The sequence below is a fragment of the Morus notabilis genome, unplaced genomic scaffold (assembly GCF_000414095.1).
Source record: "Morus notabilis unplaced genomic scaffold, ASM41409v2 Scaffold75, whole genome shotgun sequence".
Classification (NCBI taxonomy): Eukaryota; Viridiplantae; Streptophyta; class Magnoliopsida; order Rosales; family Moraceae; genus Morus; species Morus notabilis.
Genome location: NW_010361425.1, coordinates 392,342 through 417,439, shown reverse-complemented (window position 1 = coordinate 417,439; position 25,098 = coordinate 392,342). Strand labels below are relative to the sequence as shown.

Here is a 25,098-nt window from a genome sequence, read left to right as displayed (position 1 = left end):
CTTTATTTCTACAGATCGACTCTCGTTAAACAAAAAATCTTCACCTTTTATTCTTCTTGTTAAGCAGTCCTATACTGATGGCGCCTTCTAAACCCAATTGGGCCAACGATTCTGTCACTGACTTTGTCATAAACAAAGGCAATGGAGTAAAGGGTCTCTCAGAAACTGGCATCAAAACCCTTCCCGAACAATATATTCAGCCCCTGGAAGAGAGGACTATGAGTAAGGTCATGGTCGGAGAGTCTATTCCGATCATCGACGCGTCTAACTGGGAGGACCCCAAAGTCGGGGCGGCGATATGCGATGCTGCGGAGAAATGGGGTTTCTTTCAGATCATCAATCATGGCATACCCCAGGAAGTTCTTGACAATGTCAAAAACGCGACATATCGCTTCTTTGACTCGCCTGCTGAGGAGAAGAACAAGTACTCCAAGGAGAATTCGGTATCCAACAATGTCCGATACACCACAAGCTTCATTCCTACAGTCGAGAAGGCTCTGGAATGGAAAGATTACCTCAGTCTCTTCTATGTTTCCGAGGATGAGGCCTCTAAGTTGTGGCCTTCTTCTTGCAAGTAAGAGTAGTTCAAACCTAGCACCTAACTTATTCATGCATGCGTGCTATATCATTCTATAACTATTACTGACTGTTAATTATTCATGTGGTCATATGTTTATCATGTGTGTTTTCATTAAACAAAATTATCCAGTTATAAAGATTAGGGGATTATGACAATCTCGTAGATACATGTACATACACATATCAATTCTATCTCTTAATGATCGTCGTGATAAAACAAGTCCATCTACAACAAGTTATATACATTTTGCATTCCGTGCATCGATATTCTCATACTGAATTTCTAGAATTATTCATTAATGTATATTACCTTTTCAGGGATGAAGTTTTGGCCTACATGCATAATGGAAGCATAGTTGTGAAGCGACTGTTAAGTGTGCTACTCAAGGGATTAAATGTGACTGAAATAGACAGTGAAAAAGAACAGCTTGTTACAGGTTCAAAGAGGGTTAACCTCAATTTCTATCCCGTTTGCCCAAACCCAGAACTCACCGTTGGAGTTGGCCGCCACTCTGATGTCTCAGCATTTACCGTTCTCCTTCAAGATGATATCGGTGGGCTTTATGTCCGAGTGGAGGGTAAGGACAGTTGGGTTCATGTGCCGCCGGTAAAAGGGTCTCTTGTTATCAACATAGGTGACGCATTGCAAATATTTAGTAATGGGCGTTACAGAAGTATTGAGCACAGAGTCGTAGCTAATGGAAACAGTAACAGGATCTCAGTTCCTCTTTTCATTAACCCAAGGCCAGAGGATATCATCGCTCCATTGCCTGAAGTGCTCGCCAGTACTGGAGAGAAACCGATTTACAAACCAATTTTGTACTCGGACTACGTCAGGCACTTCTACAGGAAGTCACACGATGGAAAGCTTACCATTGATTTTGCGAAGGCATAAATGGATTTTTTTGTTTTCGTTCCAAGCTCACTCTTGATTCTTTACAAGCTCACTCTTGATTCTTTTCAAGCTCATGTTGTAGTAATGACGAACAATAATAAGTTGTAATAAGTAATGAAATATACTTGATTAAGATGTAAGACCTGTTTACAGGAATAAGTTTAAATAATCTTATATTAAGAGACATTTATTGTACCCCCTTCAGTTCATGCAAAGTTCCGGAGAAGTAGTCGGAGTCCATACATTTTGTAATAAACAAGATCTCGTTATACATATGCATAATTGTTTTATTAAATAATATGTACTAATGATGTCTCCATATGTGCAAAGACATTAATCAAGAATGCTAAGAATGAGAGAAACCCCTGACCTTTTGTTAAATCCTAAGTTTTCCCATTTATTTTTTATAAATCAAAGTATTTCTTATGTTTTAGGCTATCCCATTGAACAGTGTACATTTGCTGATTATCCTGAAACAACATGTTGGGGAGTTCCTTGGATTGAGTGATGGATCATGAACATTGTCTTGAGTAGTTTGGTTTCAAGCCAAAAGTTTTACAAATATCACATACAGATATCTTCCTCTCTCCATACAAAATCATCAATGGCAAGTGAAACTAGGCCAACCTCATTTCCTTCGTATAGTTTTCGATTGGTAAAGTTTCCATATTGACATGTTTCAGGAAATACAATATATTTCTTTGAAATCGATCAGAGTTTGGCATTTTAAGACAGCAAAAGTAGAGAGCCCACTATCATTTTAATGCTAGTTAAGGTTTCAGACAGTACTCAAAGGAAACAACATAAGGTTTCAAAAGCATGCTATAGAACCTAGAATGATCCTCTGCAAGTCCAGCTAAAAAAAAAGGTCATGAAAATAAGGAATTAATAAGAAAAATTGGGCAAGAACCATTTCGATCTCTATATAAATCAAATTTTAGTACTAGTAAAATCTACAAGGGAGCACACAATGCATAAAGTAGCTCCTTAGTTTACATTTCGCTTACAATTTAAAGGCACAAATACCTTCCCGATATCTTTTTACATTGGCATACTCCGAAAAGCAAGTCTTGTCTTTTACATTCAACGAAGCAAGTAGTAGTCTCCCATCAGTAAACCCTTCAGTAAAATTGACATGTTTCAGCTTTGTGAAACGGAAAGCGACAAAGATACTGAGCTACCTATGCAGTGGAAACAAACGAATACATTCAGAGGAGTCATTCTATGTTAACGATACGAAGAACGCTTCCAGCGTTAATTGGTAATTTTAAAGGTGTATGTCATAGACGGTCAATAAAAACACAAATGAATTGAAGATCCGGTGAACGTTGTGAACACAAGTTACAACAAAAAGTTAAGAAAATAATAAGTAAATCGTTCCATTTGTGCAATCCCATTGTGTCCTTTCACGAACTAAAAAATCTGCATTAACAAAAGGAAAAAAAAATATAGATGAAGCTGTTCCAACATTAGAAATGAAGGTGTTCTTTCATAATTTGGTGAGGATACCTTAGAACCCTGTGGAAGAGAATCCAACGGTACCCTCTTTAAAAAGGTCTCGCACAAATCCGAGGCATTCATTTTCGAGCCATTTTCAAAATAGCATTTTTTTTAGCAACAAGGAAAAAAAAAAAAAACTGCATTTTTATAGAGGAATTCAGAAAACACCATAAAGTTTTTTCTTCTTTACATTTTCATTTTCTAATGCTTGTACACCCAACAAATATTTTCATAAACATTTTACTTTTTTTCTCACAATCTCTCTTGAAGAACAGCCAAATGCAGTTTCAGGAACGGCCCTAGCACATTCCCCAAATTTCACATTTCCCATTTTCATACCAAAGCAAAACCATTTTAAAATTGCTACAAAACCATATAATCTTTCCATTATGACCCTCAAAGACAACTCTCCTACTTAAGCAAACATCTTAACACAACTAATCAATTTCTGACCAATTGACTACATAGAACAGTCACTACCAACAGCAGGTATTAATCAACACAAGTCTGATGTTATTTCACTTTTATTATCAGTAAATAAAGTTTTTCAATCGGATTACAAAACAACACCCCTAATTCAAAATGCCCTTCAATGAAACCAAATTATTTTCTCTAAATTTTCCCAACAATGAGTCAAAAATTGCATTAAGCCCAATTTTTTTAAGTCTGGTAATAAAACACCCACAAAGAAATATAACCCCAATTCACACCCAAAAAAAAAAAAATCTGGGTAAGGCTGAGAAGAAAGAGGACATACTCAAATGAGGGGAAATTTTGGGATTTGGCCTTTTCTCAAAAGGGAAAGCGAGTACTCGGCGACATCAATAAGATCAGCAATGTTGTGGAGAGAACGCTCTTCAGAAGCGACCAAGAAGATGGCCCTAACCTCCGCCTTCTTCGATAGCCTTGCGGCCCAAGTAAGCGGAAGCTCCGGCGAGTTCAGGCTCCGCAGAATTTGCCGGTAAAGAGAAAGCACTTTTCCCCTGTTCCTCGCCAAATCCTCTGCCGTCGCCCATATCAAGCCCTTCCCCATTTCTCTGATCCAGACAAACAATCTTGGATTTTCTTTTCTTTTTAACGAATGTGTAATCAAAACTATTAACTATAACAAAAAATTTCTTCAAAATTTTCCGGGTCCGATACCATTTTTCTTGTTTTTTTATTTTTTTTTTGCTCAGAAAAATATATAGATCTCGTTTATTTTAATAATTTAAATTTAAATTTTAAATTTTATTATAGTAAAAAATTCTTAAAAATAATCACATCTAATTTTTTTATTATAATAAAAAAATTTTATATAAAATTATATTTTAATTTAAATTAAAAATTTAAATCAGTAAACTAATCCATCAACCAAATAAAGGCTGAAAGCCGAGTAAATACCTTTGTGGTTTGTTGGAGGAGACACCGTAATTCTTTACGGTGTCTACGGTACCACTACCTAGAACTCAACCCAGAAGGAGCCAAATTTATTGGGAAAAAAAAACAAGAAGGAGAAGAAGAAAGATTTATGCTAGAGGATGGAAAGAAAATAAAATGAAAATGAAATATGAAAGTATGAAAGTATGAAAAATAGTAGTGATGGAAAAGAAATTAATTTTTTTTTTATATTATTTGATATGAGAAAATAAAAAAAATGAGTTTATATTTATTTGTTTGGTATCAAAATTAAATTGAGAGGAAAAAAAATTTTATTCATAAATAATATTTGTAAAAAAAAATGTGAAAGGGTAAAATTATACTTCATGATAACATGAATAATATATATATTTTTTTAATCTGGCCATATTTGAAAGGATAAAAAAGAAGTGGGCCTCATGGCCTAAATATTTCTTTTATTTTCATTTCTACTTTCTATTTCACTCTACTAAACTACTACTATAAGAGTTTTCATTACTTTTTTTTCCATTCTTTTCTTTCCTCTTAATAATCTATTATACTAAACACACTGTAAAAAAAATTAAAATAACAAAATGAAATAAGGTTAATTTTTATTTTTAATCGTTTATTTTTAAATATATTATTAAAAATTATCTATTATGTATATATTTTTATTTTTTTTTTATTTTGATGCGATCACTCTCTAGTCAATAGAGAAATTTTAATAGAAAAGGTCCTAAAAACAAAACAAAACTTGTTTGCTCTTTTTTTAGTTTGTACCTTGTATCATGGAGCTTTCACGTTTGGGATGTGAACGTTTGCGAACGTTTAATTCGAAATGAAAATCACATTAAAAGAATACGTAAAATAGAGAATTTATATAACAGATTTAAAAGTTTTTTGGAGCATTATTGATAGAATATTTTACCATACTCTATTATAAAATCCTCTTATATTGAACAAAAATTATTGTGGTGTTATTTATTTTTAAAAAGTATCGTATAATTTTAAAAAAAAAGTTATTTCGATATCTTAAAGTATTTTTTTGACTCTATTATTTCATTTTTTATTTAAATTATAATATATCATATTAATAAAATTTAATTGTCAATCTGTAATGTAAAAAATGATAAAAGAGAGTGATAGAAAGAGTAATTTTAACATTTTTATTTATTTATATGATCAGCGAAAGCAAACAAGAAAAAAAAAAGAAATTTTTTTTTATTAGGGAGATTCTCTAGTATGCTTTACGTGCCGCTAAGTCATATTTTTCTAACCGTTAAATTTGTATACATTTTAATTTTTATGTGATTTTATGTAAATCTAACAGATAAAAAACTTAACCAACTAGTATATTGACGTATGAGAGAAATTTTTTTAATAAAAAGTTGTAAAGTACTCGAACACTGTTGTATTTTGTTGTTGACTATTGTCAATTGCATCTAATTTGTGATAAATAGGTTACATAACTTTTTATTAAAAGCTTCTCCACAGTTACTTATTTCCAGAAAAGTAAAATGAGAGTAGTAAGTAATAACTAAAGAAAAGAAACTGGACAAATTAAATAAAAATAATTTCCGTTGCCGGGACTTGAACCCGGGTCTTTCGGGTGAGAGCCGAATATCCTAACCATCTAGACTACAACGGATTTGATGAAGTCGACAAGAGTTTATAAAATAATATACTTTTTCATTACGCTCTATAATTAATTCGACATTTAATAAAAATAGACGTACATAATATTACGTTCTATAATTAATGCGACATTCAATAAAAATAGATGTATATAAGATTACTCTGTATACGGAATTCAATGCAAAAATCGAATGTATCATAATTGCACCGAATTTACATGTATCATAAGTAATCTTTTAAAATGGTTATGGAATCTATGATTACTTTAAAATTTGAATTTAAAAATGGAGAAACAATAACAGTAACTTCCTTAATCCCTTGAATATCGTCAACCGTTTTCTTGCTTTGTTTTGTCCTCAATCTCCGGTTGAAACCACGACAGTACCGGCTGGAAATAGCTTTGGCGGTGGGCAATTCCTGCTATTTTTGTATGGAAATTGGAAAAAGGACTGTTTAAACTCCAATAAAAAAAGAATAGTGTTTAAACTCTTACATTAAGAAACTGCTCTTATTTAAAGAGACTTTTCTTGAAGATAATAATGTACAAAAAATCATGGATTTACAGAAAGGAAAAACTCCATCGACCAAAAAAAAAAAAAATGGAGGAGAAGTTGACTTGTTCAACTTCAATTTTCCGGAAAAGAACCAATCTTGGGGAAAAGAAAACATTTTCCTCCATAATTTCCGGAAGTTTTCAAAATTAAAATGGGGTTTTGATTTTTGGTTTAAAATGTTGAAGCAGAACATGGGCTTAGGCTATTCAAATGCAAATTCATATAATTCTCAAAAAAAAAAAAAGAAGATGAAGAAGCAAATTCATATATTGCACCCATTTTGCCCTCTATATAACCGTCGGTTGAGGAACTTCATAAGTACATAATTTTACGACCAACAGATTAACGAGGATATTTAGTTGAATGATTCAAATCATAATTTGAATCATAGTTCATAGTTCGTTACAGTATTTTTTTTCATAAAAAATATACGTAAATTAAAAATAATTCTAATCACATGATTCTAATCCATGAACCAAACATCTCATAAATGACTCGAAAAACTAATAAATTAAGTCAGATTATTATAAAAAAGGAAATAATCACATCAAAGTTTTCAGTTTAACCAGCAAAAAATAAAAATAAAAATAAAAATCGCATCACACTTTTATTGATAATAATTGGATCCAGATATTGTATTTAAATGAAACTACTAATAAACTATTGACTAGTTCAAACTAAAAGTACGTAAAACACAGCTAATTATATTTACTCTCACTCCTCTGCTTCTCTTCACGTAAGCACAGCCGAATTAAGCTTTGTTTCCTTGGCTTCCCCCAACGAGCTTTTCACGGAGTAGAAGGCAAATTTCTGCAATTTTAAACTTTTTGGAGCAACGGATATTCAAGAGATCGATCTTAAAATTTTGAGAGGTAGGACTTTTCTCTTTTGAATTATCTAATCCGAAATTTCCCCACTGGATTAGTGTTTTCTTATTGGTTTCAATTCTAAGTGTGATGAAATATCTTTTGTCCTTCTGATTTTACCCCAAAAAAAAATCTTTTAATTTTTCACTTTTGCACCACACAATAATTAAGGTGCTTAGTTATATATATACATATATATATATATATATATTAGTATCTAGGATATATCCTTTTTCTTTTAAAGTGGTATTTGTTTTTCATAATTTCCAGCAGAGAACTACACTAATCATATATCTAAAATAAGTCCACGTAGTAGTTCGATAAATACCTCTTTGTTTCATATGTCTACAATTTTTTTTTTTTTTTGACTAATTGTATTATCATTTATCTATAAGGTGTTGAAATATATAGCTGGGACAGAAATTTCTAAACTTACACTTGTTATCTGTTTAACTCGCTCGCATTTTGTTCTCGATGAAAGTACTCTTTGCAATGAATTTCTTGTGCTTCATCAAATCTATTATTAGCCTTATTTCTTTTTCTTTGTATGTTTAATATCAATCTTGACCAAAATATATGATTAGCAACGAAGTTTGCTAGATAATAAAAGGCACTTCAAATCATGCTCCTCTTCTTTGGAGTTGTATGATGTGAGATATTAGCATTTTTTTTTATTGATTTTTAAGGATTTATGATTACGGTATTCAATTAATCTTTCTAATCTCTTTTATCTCAATTTTCTCATACAGAGATTAATATCTTATGACTAAAAAATGTAAGTAAAACAAATCCTCTCATGCATGACAAATATTCTTATAAAGAATAAAAACTCCGTGCGATTGATATGATAATATAATACTAAAGAGAGAAAATAATGAAAAAATTTTAAGAACAACAAAAACAGAAATGATTTAATTTTTTTAAAGCAAAAAAAAAAATTATAGAAAAAGGTAAGAAATTTTTTACAAACCAAAGACAAAAGATCTTACTACCAATAAAAAAAAAACTAATAAAATTACACAAAATACAAAGAAAATTATAGAGAAGCAACCTTTGAGATAACATTATTGCTATCATTAAAGATTGATCTATTATCTTTTAGCTTTCTAAATCTTCAAAAACAACTTTTTCCTGGAGTATGGGTATGAATAAGGCCGAAGTTGAGACGAAGTTGTTCAGTTATAGAAATAAAGAAGCTGAAGTCATATGTTTAGTAGTTATAATGATAATCAAGGCATTTTTCTTTCAACTTTTGAGTGTTGAAAAGAAAGTTAAGATATCTTTGACAAGATATCTGCCACAAGTGAATATAAGAAAAGAATAGTCAATATCTTAAAAGAAAAAAGTTTAAATATTAGAAGTTATTGACAAATAAAAACTTTATAATATCAATTCTTTTAAATGCTTTTTTTTATACTAAATTCCAGTTGTATTTAATTTCTCTTAAAACAAATCTATTAAAAGATCAATATTAATCTTTATTTAAGAAAAAAATTAATTAATAGAATTAACCTTAATATTTTTGAGACTTAAATTCGTGATAAGTTACGTAAGGATAAAACAGCTGCAGAAAATACTACCATAAAATCAGTAACTGTAAATCCTAGCTAACCTATCTCAGATATTGGAGCCTGAGAATCCTCAAATTCAGGAAATCAGTTTAAATTTTTTTTTTTTTTTTTTTTTTTTTTTTTTTTTTTTTTTTGTGTATTCAAAACTCATATTTATCAGAAGTTCATGCAATTTCTTTCTATTTTGCTCTTTACGTTTATGTCTGTAGTTCTTGCCTATTCTGAGCTACTTTTTTTTTTTTTTTTAAATGTTAGGCGAGAATTCTAATTTATGCCCATTTTACTTCATAATTTTTTTTGAGTTTCCTTACCTTGTTCTGTTATTTTCTAGGACTGCTAAGTTTTTTTTTTCCCAATTTGATCATAAAGAGGAAAACAAGTTGAACTTGGTTTTGCAACCCCATTTCAAAAAGGAGGCTAACAATTCACCTGAAACTCTACTTCCTGCAAGCTGCATAGTCAGAGATTTACCGCGAAATGGCGAATAGGAAAAGCACAGAAATATCAACATGGTAAGCAAATTTCTAATTTATTTTGTTCCGGATTAATTTTCATAACTGAAGAATTTCCACATTCAGGTTTTCATTCTCTTGTTTTCAGGATTACTAAGCCTACATCTCCATCAGAAACCGAGCTATTTGTAAGTGGTTTGCTTCTTTATTTTGGATAAACTAATATGTATCTTTTTGTTTTTTATATGTTCTTGAATTCGTCATCTTGAAATGAAATGAATAAGCTCATATTGCTATCTATTTTTATAGCAATAAGTTGAGTTGCAATTTTTTCATTCTTGTTTAGGAACTTATGGCTGTAAGATGTGCTAAAATTGCTTTCTTACTCAAAGAAAGATCCCTGCAAAACCTTTCGCATTTTCTCGCGGACATCCCAGCTAACCCGGAGACTTTCCAGCTTGTAGCAAGATTCTGTGCTGGCCATGATCTGACATTTTCCGCAGAGAATGTTGTACCCCTAAGTTGTCTTGCTCACTACCTTGGAATGACAGAAGCTCACAGCAAAAACAATCTCTTAAATAAGGCTCTTTTATTCCTTGAACATAATATCCTCCCTATTTGGAATGAAACTGTAAAGGCCTTTCAAACCACCGAAAACATCTTTGACAAAGCCATAGAGCTCGGCCTTGTTGCTGTTTGTGCCAACTCCATCATTACAAAGGCGATATCTGATCCTCAACTTCTTGGAGATCCAATCAAGAGAGCGTGTTTCGACGGCAGTGAGGATGAAGATGATGATTTTCGACCAAATGTCAAGCGAAGGCTCTTTGCCATTGACTGGCCGTTTGAGGATCTGACAGCACTGTCTCTCAGGCTGTATGAGCCACTCATTTGCGAAATGGTTAAGAGAGGAGTTCCATTAGAGTATGTCACTGCATCACTATGCAACTATGTGAGGAAATGGGTCCTTCAAACTCCCCCAGGAGCCGATGAAAAAGTTGACATACGCACGAGAAACTCACAGAGGGAAATTGTTGAAGCAGTGGAGAGGCTTTTGCCTAATGAAATGGGACTTGTCCCTTGCAATTTGTTGTTTGAAATGCTGAGATGTACAAACCTTTTGGTCGCAAGCTCGGAGTGTATGGACAGACTAGAGCTCAGAATTGGGAAAAATCTGAATCAAGCAACAGTCAATGACCTTTTAACACTCTCCCAAAGCTATGCCAGGAAAGTGCAGTATGATGTAGAATGTGTGAGGAGGATTTTGACGCACTTCTATCGAAACTACAATAGCTCGAAGATGTCAGACCTGATTGCAGTGGCTGAGCTTGTCGAAGAATTATTGGCAGAAATTGCAAGTGACATAGATTTGAAGACAGAGACATTCACTGCACTAGCAGAGATGTCAAAGCAGGTGTCAAATGGATGCCTGGGAAGCTCGGATGGAATATACAAGGGGATTGACATCTACTTAGACACGCACAGGGATCTGTCGGAGTCTGAGCGCGAGAAAGTGTGTCAGGTGTTGAATATTGACAAGATGTCCCCCAAAGCCTGTGAGCATGCTGCGAAAAACGAGAGGCTGCCAACAAGGGTGGTCCTGCAGGTCTTGTTTGTTACACAGGTGCAGCTGCGGAACGCGATCATGAAGGAGATTCCGGGGTCTAAAGATGGTCGCAGGCTCGGAGAGGAGGAAGAGGAAGAGGAAGAGGAAGAAGCAGCATTGTTAGGGAGTGGTGAGGAGAGCATGAGGTCAGACATGGAGAAGATTAGCAAAAAATTGATGGAACTTGAAAGAGAGTGCTGTGTGATGAAGACGGAGATTGAGAAAGATTGCGGCTTCAGAATAGTGAAGAAGGAAAAGGTGAGCTTGTGGAAAGAAATGAAGAGGAAGTTTGGCTGCATCAGTAGTAGTGTGACAAATTGCAATTGCCCAGGAAAGAAGAAAAAGAAGGTTTATCCATAGGAGGTGGTATCATCACATATAAATTCCTTGTTTTGTGCATGTTTTGTTTTTCCATCATGTGTCAAATATTGGATTTTCATTGGCAAGTTCCATTAGTAATTTCCAATAAAATTCTTAATTTTTCTTGTGTAACGAATTTCTTGGTGTTGACATAATTTGGTAGCAATTGATGAGCTAATTTTACTGCAGAATATATGGCACGAAAAAGCAAAGAAAGAAGTCCTTTATTTTGTAGATCTCTTTGAAAGACGACAATTAGATTAACAACCGCATAAACAGGGGATCAGATCAGTTACTTACCCTCCTTAGGCTTTAAATGAAAATTTTCTTCAGAATATTTGCATCATGGTAAATTATTTTGGAAAATCATTTTGTGGAAATCAAAAGAGCACAAATACAAAAGAACGTTTCGTCATTTTCTTCCTACTTCTCATGTTAGTACTGCAAAAGACTCTTTACATCCATAAACGGAGATCTGAAAGGAATTAATTACCTCTTAACAACTCTCACACATCACTTTTTCTTCAAAAAATTGATCATCTCATTTCATTGGATGCGAATAGTCAAACCGAAAGCTACACCAACACGAGCATCATCCATTTGAATATATGACTTGTTTGATCATTCAATACATGTCTTTGCAATTCATATTCAAACTCAAGCCATCGATTTGTCCATCATGGAAAGAAAATCACCATCATCCATTTGCATAGCCCAATATAACATCCCACGCCATGATCTCCAACAAATACTAAACTAAATCGATAATCTTAAAGGCATTTCGCTTTCTCTAGAGCAATTTGAAGCCTCATTTGCTTCTTGTTCGTGATGATCCCTTGTTGTTGCCGCACCTGCATGGCCTTCACCCTGGCCTCCCAAAACGACAACCGGCCCAAATTGAACCCGTCGCTCACTGCCGCCACCAGGGGACTCCCCATTTGGAGACTCGGAGGCCATGGCGTTGGTCGCTGTTGCCGCTATGGGGCTGCCATTTGCTGTCGATGGATCTCGCGTGCTGCTGCCACCCTTGGAGAAGCGGGCACTGCTGTCGAATTGCGGGGGAGGATGGTCGGGTTTGAAGCAACGGTACAAGAAGGTGAAGAACCAAAAGGCCCAGGGAACGGAGACAAGTATCATTCCTGCAATGGGATACCAAGCTGAGGATAGAGTTTCGGGGAGAAACATGTAAAGGCCAAGGAAGACACCGCCGGAGACGATGCAGGAGAAGAAGAAACCGGAGATGATGTAGACCCTGACATCTCCTTCCCTCTGGTCCATGTAGAAGAAAGGGTAATACGAGAAGAAAATGTAAATACAACTGTCTCTGTTTGTCTGTCTTCTGATTTTGGTTGGAGCCTGGACGGTTTCAAACGAGATATAAATGCACTGGCGATAAAAGCGGGTCTTGGTGTTTCCTAATTGTATGCATTACATTTACGTAAATTCCTTTTTTTTTTTAATTTAATCTTTTTGGAACATTTACGTAAATTCTGATTTCTAAATATATATATATATATATATATTTTTGCGTGCTTTGTCATCAAAAATAAAAATGAAATCTAAAAAAATATGGTAACGCATTATTATATTATATTGCAATAAAATTCATACTAAGGAATATTTACGGCTTTACCTCTCTCTACGACAGCTGCCTACCCTTATCTCTATCAAAACCGTAACTAATTCGAATCTCTTATTATTTTCTTCCGGTATCAAAAGAGACTTTTTCCTTTTCCTTTTTGTGCTGAAAGACCTTTCATATGTTAACAGCAAGGCAGTGCACATAATCGTCTCTGCAACCAACAAAAACTCTGCCACCAATCATCACAGGAGAAGAAAACACATCTCCTTGGAGGTCTAGCCTTGCAAATTCCTCAACATCTACTCCATTGGTGACATCCACGTTAACTCGGAGCAAAATTACGCTTCCAGAGCTCGAACAGACGCAAACCAATCTGAAAAGTGTTTTTTGAATTAGTTTATAGTAAGACCTATAAGATGGCATGATATTTGCTAAGCTAATTCTCTATAAAGTTCATTTACCTATCTGACGAAGGGGAAGAACCGTACGTCAAGCACACGTGCTCATCGACGTAAGCTGAGGCAGTAATCGGATCCCCAACACTGTATTTCCATAGTAGGTTACCCTTTTCCTGGATTGAACAAAACAGTCATCAACGTCCAATTTTCGGCGAGTTAAATGGTTCATCCACATGGTATATTTCCGAGATGGAACAACGATTACGGCTTTGAGTACAAGATAACTACTTATCGGTTACAATTAAATACAAATTGAACATATAATTTTTCTTCTTGGTTCTTTTTCCTATTATACCACATGAAAGAAGCCAAGCAGTATGAGCAGGAAGCAGATTACATTAGACAACAAACTTTCAACAGTGATAAATATGAACGATTTGTCTACCATCACCCTCTTCTGATAGCCAAAACATTGTCCCTTTTTTCTTTTCTTTTTTTTGAAAGAAACTAAAAAGTTTTATTAATGGTAATAATGACTAAATGATGCGAGAGGACAATGAGCCATCCTCCAAAACTAGAACACATGAAATTACAAAAAGGAAAAGCCTAGTCCCTAATAAGATCAAAACAATGTTATGCAGAGTTCCGATTGTAAAAATGAATTAGAAAATGATGACATAAGTTAGTAACATTGGCCTGTGTGCCTATGGTAAAACCATATATGCAATTTCCAAGAACTGCAAGTTAGTCACTTCCACCTTTTTTAGATTGTGGGGAAATAACAAACACAAACATAACAAGAACACAGATGATAAAATTGATGCAGGAACTTACAGGTTCAAATGAATATACACTTCCATCTCTCGAACATATGAGCACCTGTAGAAAGATAAAAAGGAAAAACAAATCCATAAACAAAGAAAAAGTTAACATATCATGGTCTATGTTTATTTTATATTCGTAGGCATCTTAGAGAAAACAATATTTTGATCAATTAAACTTGTGCTTTAAGAATTAAACCAGGGGAAGAACTATTATCCATAAAAATGTACCTGAGAAGGAAGAGCAGAGCACATGCAAACTGCAGCAAATATAGGACCGGGAATTTTACGCTGAAAGAATGACACCACCAGAAGGAGAAAAGGAAATAGTGAAACAAACATAAAATAAGTAATAAAAAACATATGGGAGAGATGAAGTACAGGGCAACACAGATAGATTCATTTGAAAGATAATTGAAAAAAAAAAAAATGGAAGATAATGAATCACATAATAAGTTACATAATATGGAAGAGTTAACCATCCTTGTACCGTAGTCACTTTGTTTTCTCGCATAGGATCAAAACAGGCACACGGATACATCAATTAAGGAATTTTAATTAGATGCTAACACTGGAATGGAGAAAGACACACCAAAATAGGTTTTTTTACACAAAATAACTTTACAAAGTATGTGCCTGAGGAACTAGCAAAGCATCCTTTAAAGCATTTTACATCTAAAATTAAAATGCACTAAGAGTTTTCCTTCAGATGATTACAATCATCTACAGAGAGCATAAAATGCACAAAAAATTTTCCTTCAGCTGCATCAACGCTTTTTTTTCCCCCTTCCCAAAAAGATCAATAAAGATAACTTCACACGCTATTACGGCACCATGTTGCGATGCAGCAGAACAAATGCATATCACCTCAGCTTGTGGCGAATATATGATAAACAAGTTGCGTCCTTGGTATTACTTTATTCTAAAATCTGAGGGTCCACATAACAGCTTGAAGAACTATTTTTGCAAACTTCTCTAGTAGTACATAGTTGCATACCCTATTTATTTATTTAATTGCATATTTTTTGGGTAGAAACGTACTCAGAGTCAGGGAGTTACAATGGTGATAGATGCACCAAAACACTAGAATGTTTTTCAGCAGATTAAACAGATCATGCCAATATGTTAAGACTGTATATGAATATGAAATCCTAGAATTTAGATTTTAAACAACAAAGAAAATCATACCTTCCAGATAATGGATCCACTTGGATGCAATGCTAGTACATGCCCATCTACCAGGCAGCATATAACTGCATTAAAAAAAGGGAACAAATTTAATAAGAAGATATATATATATATTAAAAGAGAAAAGCTAACAGGTAACAGATAAAATGCAAGATATTCATTTAAAAATAAAATAAAATACAAAATAAGTCCAACAGCAATATTTAAAGGTTACTAACAATGATGACAGGACCACAAGTTAAATGAACAACACACACATACTATTTCCAGTCAGACTACTAATGGCAAGAGATCCAAACATTGGCACTTCTAACTCCTGCTGCCACAAAATATTAAATGGCAAAGCCTGCATTGCAAAAGAGTAACGTGAACAAACCACCATAGCTAAAACAATGGAAAAATTATTTAAACAGACATGATTTATTGTTGCATAATACTGTTTTTTTTTTTTTCACCTTTATTGATATCGCTGTTATCTGGCCACTCGTAGAAGCCACATAAAGCGCATCCTGGACCTGCATTAAAATTTGATAAACATAAGCAACATCTGACTTATTAGAAGACAACATAATAAACTACCAGCAGTTGGAACATTCTTTCTACACACTGTTTTCTTCCATCTCTCATTTTTCTTTCCATAACAACACTAAACGAATTGATGGGGGGATCAATGAGTGATAAATAAATAAATAAATGAATCAATGAGTGATAAATAAATGAATCAATGAACAAAAGTACACAAGAGACAATACTAAAATGAGAAGAAACAAAAAGTAAATATTAAAAACTTAAAATAAGGAGAAACAGATATAGATAAAAGTTCCAACAAAACATCATACAACTTGCCTAACTTATTATGCAAATATATATGCATGATAAAGCTTCACATTAAGTAGATTTTCAAGCTGAAAGAATGCTATACAAAAGTTGAGATGACTAATGATTTTTAATATAATCGAACAAGAAGATGGAATCAAAGTTAAACAAAGATAGGTCACACGGTGCACCTCCAAAATATTAAAGAGTATCTACAACGGTGGGTAAAAGAGTAAAATAATTATTGTAAAGGAAAACATGAACTTTCAGCAACTGAGACGAATTATGTAACCAATGAATTTCTAAAATTTACCTCATCAATCACAGGAGATCCAAATATACTGCCACCACATGAAACCTTATAAACACAGCAATGATTCATGTAGTCAAGAGCATATAGGTTATGGTCATGTGATCCACACCTGCAGGTAGTTTCAGACATCAAAGTTTGACTTCAAGGAAAAAGTAGTAGTACATAATAGGTAATCTAGGTCCCATTAACCACGTTGTGTAACAGTTAATTAGTTATTGTAGAAAATAATTCATTCAAGGATAAAAAACTGTTACCAGATCAGTTGGTTTCGAATGTCAACAACTGGCTGAGACTTCACCTTCATAATATGAATTTATCAACCATTAGACCAATCAAAGGACTCCATGATCGCATATACAACATAGAAAATAGTCCCGGTATTAAGCCAGCCATACCTCACCAGATGTTTGGAAAGTCCAATAGATATGCCCATTTGAAGAATCCATAAAATATAATTTCCCTTTGTAGCATCCAACAACAACCTAGAAAAGGTACTACATGTGAGAGCTACGAAACAGTCGCGGAAGAAAGATTGGGCCAGACTCATAAAGCTTATTAGCACAAGGATAGTAGAATTCATAGCACAACCTGAGAAAAGTCACCAAGAATAGCTGCTGAACATTCAATCCGTCCTTCTAGCTGGATCTTCCACTGGACATAACCACTAAACGAAATTATATGATAGTACAAACATAAAATTAAAAGTGGATATCCATGCTGTATAATTTAGATATTCTTGCCTTTGCTTGGCCTTAATGAAATTATGTTGCTAGAAAACCACCTAAGCTACAAAAGTTTTCAGCTTTGATATTCAATGACTCAATTATATTGTTGATACTAATGGAAGGATAGTTGGAGACTGAGTGAGACTGGTTAGAAAACTGATAAATTACACCACACTTCCCTTGCCAAAATAAATAAATGAATAAAAATAAAAAGGTGCTAGGTCTCAGGGATACTCAATAGAGCAGATTTTTTTTTTTTTTCAAATATGATGTTTGGTCAAATTATCATCCATGCTTGACCAACATCACCTCCAAGAGGGAAAAATAAAACATATTAAATAATCACATCAGCATCGACTTTAAAAGTTTCCAGTAACTTTGACAAATCCCTATAATAAAAAAGATTAAAGAATATTTTGATTCATGTAACATTGGAATACAAAGAACAAAATGATCTCCAAAAGCTCCAACAATATCTATCATGATAAATACAATGATAACGGGGTACGCAACACTCTATAAAGATGAGATGAAAAGGTATAGCTCACCTTTGAGCATTAACACACAGAAACTCATGCGAGTGAGATCCAATATATAAGTGGATGTCTGGGCCTTTAAACACAATAAGTGGTGATGCATCAACACAAGATCCCAAGTGAACTTTCCATAATTCTTGCATTGAAACTTTCCTGTTTCTTGGGACTTCTGCGCAGTTTTCTTGGTGAACACCATTCATTCGGTCATCAGCTTCATGCATAAACTTGTTGCACCGGCTGAATGAACACGAAAAACGCATTGAGCCTGCACTCCATGGATACCCATTAGCCAGAGTGAGGCCCTCGGAAGTAATGTTTACTCTCGAATCCAGCTCCAACCTATTTATGATAACAGCATGACTGTCATTCTTTCCATGAAGCGTTCTCAGTAGTTCACTGTTTGGTAAGTAAGAAGCCCTTGAGTCAACAGCATGTTTCCCTCTTTCAGATTCATACCCCAATTAGCGTCCTTTCTCAAACCCGAATCCAACGATGTTTTCCTCTCAAGAAGAGCTGTAGAAAGCTTAGATGGGCTAGGAAAGTGATAAAGCAATCTCATGTCAATTCCTAGGTTATTCGAAAGGTGTGCAGCAGCAATAGAGTTTCCTCCCATCAAAAAGAAATCATCATCATCAGAAACCTCTTCGACCATCAATACATCACAAAAGGCCTGCAAACCATCATACAGCGACTTTCCTATTCAAAGGATTCTCAAGACTAATCTCACTAAATGTTCAGAAATCAATTTTCAGTTAATGGGTGGATAAACGTGGGCCATAAAAGTTTAAATAAAATAATAAAATAATAAAAATTTTAAATAATAAAATAATAATAATAATAATAATCAATTTTCAGTTAATGGATGGATAAACGTGGGCCATAAAAATTTAAATAAAATAATAATAAAATAATAATAATAATAATAATAAGAGGTCCATTCTTTCTTTATCAATTTTGTTGCCAACGATGCCTGGACGGTGAAACAAGGTCAATCTATAACCTATGATTAAAAACTGGAGTGAGGATAGAGTGAATTCCTACTTCACGACAAAAGGATTCTATTTCTATATATGAACACCAAAATAATATGTTTAACGTTTCCATTCAGGGTAATGCTCAGCACGCTGAGGACAGGAAAATCTTTCTTAAAATTCGTGAATGTGTAAATCAACAATGGTATATAAATATCTTATAGAAACGCTATTAAAAATCCATTAAAAAAACAAAACAAAAAAAAGAAAAAAAGAAAAAGAAACTATAGATAGACATATGAATTCTGAGTCTTCTAACTATTGTGGTTTCATTCTTTTCGAAAGTTAAAAACTTTTACCTACCAAAGAAAGAAATAATGGATAGACATATGAATTCTGAGTCTTCTAACTATCATTTGTTTCCTTCTTTTTTATGTTGACACTTTCAGCTATTGACAAAAGAATGCTTTGAAAGGAAACTGTAAACCACATAATTTTCACTATTCAGAGAGACACTGAAGAAAGAACACGATTTTATATATTGGAGGGGAATAGCAAACCTTTTTAAAAACTTGCAATAGGTTAGCATTTCCAATATCCTGAATCTCATTCTGGACATGCTTTGCAAGAAATTCTGAAGTCAATGACTTATAATCAACTTTTCCGCTGTAAGTCATGGGAAATGCTTCAGCGTAAATAAAGAAGTTAGGAACCATCACTAACGGAAGTTTGCCAAGCATCCAACTTTTGATATGAGATCTCAAAATTTCATTGCATCTTTCCTTTTTTAAAATTAAAAATGCTACCAATAATTCAATTTTCCCTAGAATTTTATGGGAGATGACTGCAGCATTAATTACGTCTGGATGTCCCCTTAATGCACCTTCAATTTCCTCTAAAGCAATACGTTGTGCATTCAGCTTAATAGTCCGGTCTTTTCTGCCCAAGAAAACAAAGTCACCACCTTCAAGCCTTTTGGCAAAATCACCGGTCCGGAAATACAATATATCCCCATGTCCATCTGCAGCAGAACCACTATTGGCACAGTCCTGGGGCAACTTTACTTGTTCCAGAGACATGTATGTAGAATCAGAGAAGTAACCAGTAGAATTGCAAATACCAGAAACATATATTTCTCCTTGATCGGCTAAGTTATCATCATCAACAAGTACAACATCACAATTAGCAATGGGTACACCAATTGGAACACTAGTTAATGTCTCAGACTCTACAATCTTTGGCAGCCTCTTGCAATCAAAATAAGTACAATCACCAGATACCTGATTTAGTAATCCGCATGTCAGCAAAATCAATCATGACATGAGCACAAAAGAAAACTTGCTCTTATTCTTAAGATAAATGATGCTATATAAATTTTTTTAATTAGAATAGGTAGCATCAAGCATCATGATCAACTAGTCACAACCCACAAAGTTGGCAAGCAACTAGAAGACTAATCCTACGCCAGCACGGCCATTGACCAACTTATTTGAGATGATAAGATAAAAGCTAAGGGAAAAAACCCTCGTAGAGAATCAATGTCCCTTCCCAGCCAAAATTGCAAAGTATTCATTAGGTCGTGTAACTACCTTCCCTTGGAATAACAACCCCCAGTATATGTCTCATCTAAAACCTCTTTGGCAAAAACCAATCAGAAAAGGACCAAAGAGGAAAGCAATGTAACAATATCCTTATCTATCCCAAGGCCCCAAACAAATAAGAAAGATGCAAAACTGTAAAGTTTATGTAGACGGAAGGTGTTTGCATGTTTCAGTTGTTAGCAAAAAGAAGATATATACATTTCATGAAGGAACCTTAAGAAAACGCAGATTGTTATCATGCAGTACGTCAGAGAGGGGAAAAAATTATTTCTACGATAATCCAACGTTTATCTTAAAATGTTATGGGTTACATATATCTTATCTTCATGGAGCTTTATGAAATACTTCCCTGTAATAATCCAAAACGGAAAAGGACAAAGAAAAGGGTAGAAGGGAGGAAACAAACAAACACAGCCCGGAAAACAGGTCTTATATCAGTCCAGATCCAATATGTCTTGGGTATATCATGAATGAAGCTTTTAAGGATTTTCCTTTTACTTTGATTGCTCTAATTGGAAGAATGTGATAGGTTGTTAGGATTCATGCCGTTCTCTAGCTTTGTCCTTTCCATAGTGTTTTTCTGTTTTGTTTTTGTTAGCCCTTGGGTTCCCTCCCCTTACAAGACGGTTTTGCAAGGGTGAGTTCTACCTAATGGGTTTATAACAGTTTTCAATTTAGCTTTTTTTTTTTTTTTTTTTGTTCTTCGATAATTTGCCATCCTCTTTCCATTGAATTTGATTATATTATCAATGACATGAAGTTTTCTAATAATAAAAAATAATAATCAAACCAAAAAACAGAAACTTGAAATATCAATTAGATTATCGAATAAAAAAAAGACGGCCTTAAATTCTAACCTCTGTGCTCCCATACAAATTCAGAATAGAGGTCTTGGGGAATACCCTGGATAGTGTTTCCCATAAATCTAATGGCAGAGTTTCACCACTTAGCACTAACAACTTCAACAAACTAAGAACACCTGTGTCATGCCGACTTTCCAAAGTAGGAAGGATTGCTCTCATCAGTGATGGAACAGCAGTAAGCCTATCAATAGAATAAGCCTACAAGAGAAATAAGATTAAAAAAAATAATCATACATAACATGTATATATAAATATATATATATATGTATTTAAAAAAATCCTTTCATTGTTAGGAAAACAAGTACAAAGGTGAAAGCACAAGGAATGCTCATAAAGCAGGAAAAAGAAAGAGAACAAAAGATAAAAACAGAGACGAAAAAACAGGCTGGAAAACATGACACTTAGCTCCCTAAAACAAGAACATTCACCATAAATAAAAATATAATTAGTAATATCATTTCTTTCCTGACCCAGAAAGCAAGAACATTTACCAAAAATAAAACTCCATAAGTTAAGCACTATATATCTTCTACTGAAAAGAAAACCCAACTCTATATTTGCATAACATAAGCCTTCAAGCTTCAAGTAAATAAACATACTTTTTATTAACAGAAACGAACATTGAGATTCAGACATTCATTATAAACCCACAAAATGGAGATAAATATACCTGTATAAAATCAACAATAGAAAACACATTTTGCTTTAGCACGTTGAAAGGAGGAATGACCAACGTACAAGCAGTGAGAACAGCACTGAGAAACTCTTGCAAGTGATCAATAAAGCTTATCGACGTCTTGAACAACAAAACTTCTTCTCCACTCAGGGGATACAATTCTTGCATCCACATGAATCTGTTCAAAAGTCCTACGAAAATTTTCCAGAATTCTTGGTTACAGAAAGAACAAAAAAATGAATCCAATAGCTCAAATGAAGAAATGTGGTACCTTTTTCAGTTCCACAAACGCCTTTGGGCTTCCCCGTTGATCCCGAAGTGTACATCACGTAACAGAAAGGCCTCTGCTCTCGATTCTCGCACGGCCAATCCAAAGCTCGAGACTCTCCGTTCCCTTCTTCTTTAAGCGAAAACCACAAAACATCAAATTTTCCCGACTCGGAAATCCAATCCGAGTCCAGTTCCGCGCCGGAAGGAGATTTGCTCGCGATGACGAGATCGACGTTCGATGAAGCGATGATTGACAAAACCCTAGCTTTCGGCCAGGAAGGATCCAAAGGCAGAAACGCCTCACCGCACCTGATCACGGCCAGCACCGCTGCCACGTAGTCCGCCGACGGCGGAATGTATATTCCGAATACTGCCGGCTCCGGCGTACGGACGCGGAGGAAGCGGAGGCGAGAGGCGAGGGAATCGACGGCGGCGAGAAGCTGTGAGTAGGTGAAGCAGCGGTCACCATGGTAGAGCGGCGGAGATGACGACGATGACGAGGAGTTAGGACGGTCGGCGCCGGCGCGGAAGTCGCCGGAGGCGTGAATGAGGGCGACTTTATTGGGGTTTTGGGAAGCTGCTCGTGAGAATTCGTGAGAAACGCAGCAGCAGTAGCAGCAATCACGGTTTGTCTTTGACTTGGAAGTGTCGCTGCTGCTCATGGATAGTCAAAGAGAGAGCTTATTTTACAGTTTTCCGAATGGCTGGGATTTGCTTTGTGCTGGGAGAGAGAGGTTGAAGACGGCGTGAGCCATTTTCGTTTGAAACGACATCTATAAGTTCTTTTTCACATGAAACGACATAATTTGGTGCCTAAATTAATTTTAAGAATAGTAATATTAGAATGCTACCCTCGTTTTTAGAAAATCTAATAGAAAAGCTTTATTCACAAAATAACAATTCAAAAATTTTTATTTGTAAAATGATTTTCTTTAACTGAAAATATCTCATGGCCAGATTTGGTCTGAGTGAATGGAGAAATAACGGCAGAGATACAAGAAAACATCAATAGTCGACAAAAATCCTAAAAATATCTCCACCCCCTTCACAGATCATCTTCTCCAGAGAATTTCGCCGTGAACAGAGGCCGAACACGCGATGTCTAGGTCGGGGTTGCTTCATGATGCCGATCTCCTTCTCCGATGCCGATTTGTGTGATGCGAGGCCGACTTTCTTCTCCGGCGTCAATTCACGAGCATCTCCTCAACAAAAACCCTTCACGACATCGGTTCTACTCAGTCGGGATCTATGTCGCCAACAAAGTTGTTTTCTTCAAATAAAATAAATAAAATAAAAATAAAAAAGTTATTTTTTTAATTTTATTTTTTACTCGGCTATTTTAGCCAAATTCTCGATTATCACTGTTTTTTCGTTAAATTGAGGAAATAACATTACAATTTGAGGGGGAAAAAAAAAAGAACTATCCTTGTAACCAAACAAAGGTATTACACAAACTTCGAATATCGAACCATCATTAGCAATCTCCAATATTTATATCATACATGGTCCGATATTGTTTTTGCGATAAAAACTAATCTAGTTTACGCACCACCTTATTTGTAATCACTGAAATGTTTTTAAGAAACTTTACGCTTTGCGGCACTATGATCTGGGACTAGCTCTTCATCATCAATCCCCTTTGGCTCCACATGCATTTTCTGATGCTGACCTGACAGGAAACAAATGTTACTTCAAATCCACGTTTATATCATACACTAACACTTATGTTATTATGTGTTTATTATGCAACTTAGGCCCCGTTCATTTCACCGATTCAAGTTTTACTACAATAAAAAGCTCTTAGAAATAGTCACATCTAATTTTTTTACTACAGTAAAAAATTTTCATATAAAATCGCATCTCAACTCGAATCAGCGAACTAAACGATCTCTTAATATATATCATTTGCACTACTTTACCTTAATTTAATATATTGTACTACGATTTGAAAAATTGTAAAAGATCATATTTAAAGCAGATACAATTATTTAATAAATAATTAATTTAGTTTTATAATACAAATTAACAAATTTGAATAATTCGACATTATTAATTAAATATAACAAATATAAGTAATATTTTTAATTATATATAAATAATTTTTAAAAAAAACAAATAAGTTAATTAACGTCTATAAACGTCATTGTGGAAGATAAATTCCGTTGAACATCATTGCCAAAGATAAATTTCATTTTTTCTTTATTTTTGAAAAAGTTGAAAATTTAAGCATTGTCATGTGTTTAGAATAAGGATCTGTGTCATAGTTCGGATCATAATTCGTGATTTGCTATAGTATTTTTTCTTAAAAAAACACACGTAAACTGAAATGATTCTAAATCTATAAATTAAATGTCAATCTCTCTTTTTGTGTTATCCAACTGTAACACCAAGATCTATTTAGAAATTAGAGATGACTTTTGTCATTGCTAAAATATTTCATCACTTGATCTACAACACGACTAATTAGTGCACGTGTCATCAGTAAACATTTTTCAGTATGACATCAATCTTTTAATGACATTGGCAATTGTCGACGCTGAAATATACTATGTTTAATATTGTGATAACAACTTGCCTATTGAGTGGTGACCCAAAAGCTAAAAATTAGAAAAACAATTATATCAAAGTGCAAAATAATTTAATTTCATAGGCTTTTATATATATAGTGAAGAGAATTTAATTACACAGAATTTTAAAAATGCAGTCCATTTCAGGACTATTACCAAGACTGCTGGAAAATAAATCAAAGTGGTAACGTGCTTAAAAAGGAAAATCAGGGATGGTTGTGTTTTCCTTTTCTGATTCTCTCTTTTCCGAAGTTTCACTTTCATAGCCAATTAAATATAAAAAAGACTTAATTTTGGCATTTGTGAAGTGATGAACATATTATAAGTGTTCATCATCTTATGTCATAAAGAAAATTTCTGTATAACACCTTTT

General features: G+C 34.2%; 5 protein-coding genes and 1 non-coding gene across 8 annotated transcripts; 2 read left to right on the top strand and 4 right to left on the bottom strand.

Moving 5' to 3' along the window:
- LOC112091846 (feruloyl CoA ortho-hydroxylase 1-like) lies at positions 1-1,843 on the top strand. The gene is made up of 2 exons (XM_024166465.1): positions 1-574; positions 898-1,843. The coding sequence occupies exons 1-2, from the start codon at positions 78-80 to the stop codon at positions 1,472-1,474; spliced, it is 1,074 nt and encodes a 357-aa protein (XP_024022233.1). The 5' UTR covers positions 1-77; the 3' UTR covers positions 1,475-1,843.
- A 378-nt stretch (positions 1,844-2,221) lies between these two features.
- LOC21406604 lies at positions 2,222-4,471 on the bottom strand. 3 transcript variants are annotated; one of them, XM_010099408.2, is made up of 3 exons: positions 4,358-4,471; positions 3,732-4,011; positions 2,223-2,655 (listed from the first exon to the last, which is right to left on the bottom strand). In XM_010099408.2, exon 2 carries the CDS (start codon positions 4,005-4,007, stop codon positions 3,732-3,734), a length of 276 nt encoding a protein of 91 aa, XP_010097710.1. In that variant the 5' UTR covers positions 4,008-4,011; positions 4,358-4,471; the 3' UTR covers positions 2,223-2,655. The 3 variants fall into 3 exon arrangements, with proteins under 3 accessions (XP_024022267.1, XP_010097710.1, XP_024022268.1); XM_024166499.1 differs by lacking the exon at positions 4,358-4,471 and having other exon boundaries at positions 2,222-2,593; positions 3,732-4,115; XM_024166500.1 differs by lacking the exons at positions 2,223-2,655; positions 4,358-4,471 and adding an exon at positions 2,745-2,896 and having other exon boundaries at positions 3,732-4,115.
- Positions 4,472-5,929: 1,458 nt separating this feature from the next.
- Positions 5,930-6,002, bottom strand: TRNAE-CUC. The gene has a single exon. It is a non-coding gene; the product is annotated as a tRNA-Glu (tRNA).
- A 3,455-nt stretch (positions 6,003-9,457) lies between these two features.
- Positions 9,458-11,398, top strand: LOC21406603 (BTB/POZ domain-containing protein At5g17580). The gene is made up of 3 exons (XM_010099407.1): positions 9,458-9,492; positions 9,581-9,620; positions 9,779-11,398. Exons 1-3 carry the CDS (start codon positions 9,458-9,460, stop codon positions 11,396-11,398), a joined length of 1,695 nt encoding a protein of 564 aa, XP_010097709.1.
- Positions 11,399-12,154: 756 nt separating this feature from the next.
- LOC21406602 lies at positions 12,155-12,676 on the bottom strand. The gene has a single exon (XM_010099406.1). It carries the CDS (start codon positions 12,674-12,676, stop codon positions 12,155-12,157), a length of 522 nt encoding a protein of 173 aa, XP_010097708.1.
- LOC21406601 (putative acyl-activating enzyme 19) lies at positions 12,672-23,043 on the bottom strand. The gene is given in 18 exon segments (XM_024166464.1): positions 12,672-12,754; positions 13,032-13,353; positions 13,442-13,551; positions 14,213-14,257; positions 14,431-14,490; positions 15,388-15,452; positions 15,649-15,733; positions 15,843-15,902; positions 16,517-16,625; positions 16,771-16,814; positions 16,912-16,998; positions 17,105-17,180; positions 17,790-18,234; positions 18,237-18,447; positions 19,309-20,028; positions 21,207-21,410; positions 21,883-22,079; positions 22,160-23,043. Coding segments are annotated over 17 exon segments (3,378 nt in total). The 5' UTR covers positions 22,821-23,043; the 3' UTR covers positions 12,672-12,754; positions 13,032-13,154.
- Positions 23,044-25,098: the final 2,055 nt, after the last annotated feature.

What these genes read in the sequence shown, in the direction of transcription:
- LOC112091846 (XM_024166465.1), top strand. Translation starts at nt 78, where the DNA reads ATGGCGCCTTCTAAACCCAATTGGGCCAACGATTCTGTCACTGACTTT. An exon ending in TTGTGGCCTTCTTCTTGCAA is followed by an intron (nt 575 to 897) that starts GTAAGAGTAGTT and finishes TTACCTTTTCAG; the next exon opens with GGATGAAGTTTTGGCCTACA.
- LOC21406604 (XM_010099408.2), bottom strand. Translation starts at nt 4,007, where the DNA reads ATGGGGAAGGGCTTGATATGGGCGACGGCAGAGGATTTGGCGAGGAAC.
- LOC21406603 (XM_010099407.1), top strand. Translation starts at nt 9,458, where the DNA reads ATGGCGAATAGGAAAAGCACAGAAATATCAACATG. An exon ending in AGCACAGAAATATCAACATG is followed by an intron (nt 9,493 to 9,580) that starts GTAAGCAAATTT and finishes TCTTGTTTTCAG; the next exon opens with GATTACTAAGCCTACATCTC. An exon ending in CATCAGAAACCGAGCTATTT is followed by an intron (nt 9,621 to 9,778) that starts GTAAGTGGTTTG and finishes ATTCTTGTTTAG; the next exon opens with GAACTTATGGCTGTAAGATG.
- LOC21406602 (XM_010099406.1), bottom strand. Translation starts at nt 12,676, where the DNA reads ATGGACCAGAGGGAAGGAGATGTCAGGGTCTACATCATCTCCGGTTTC.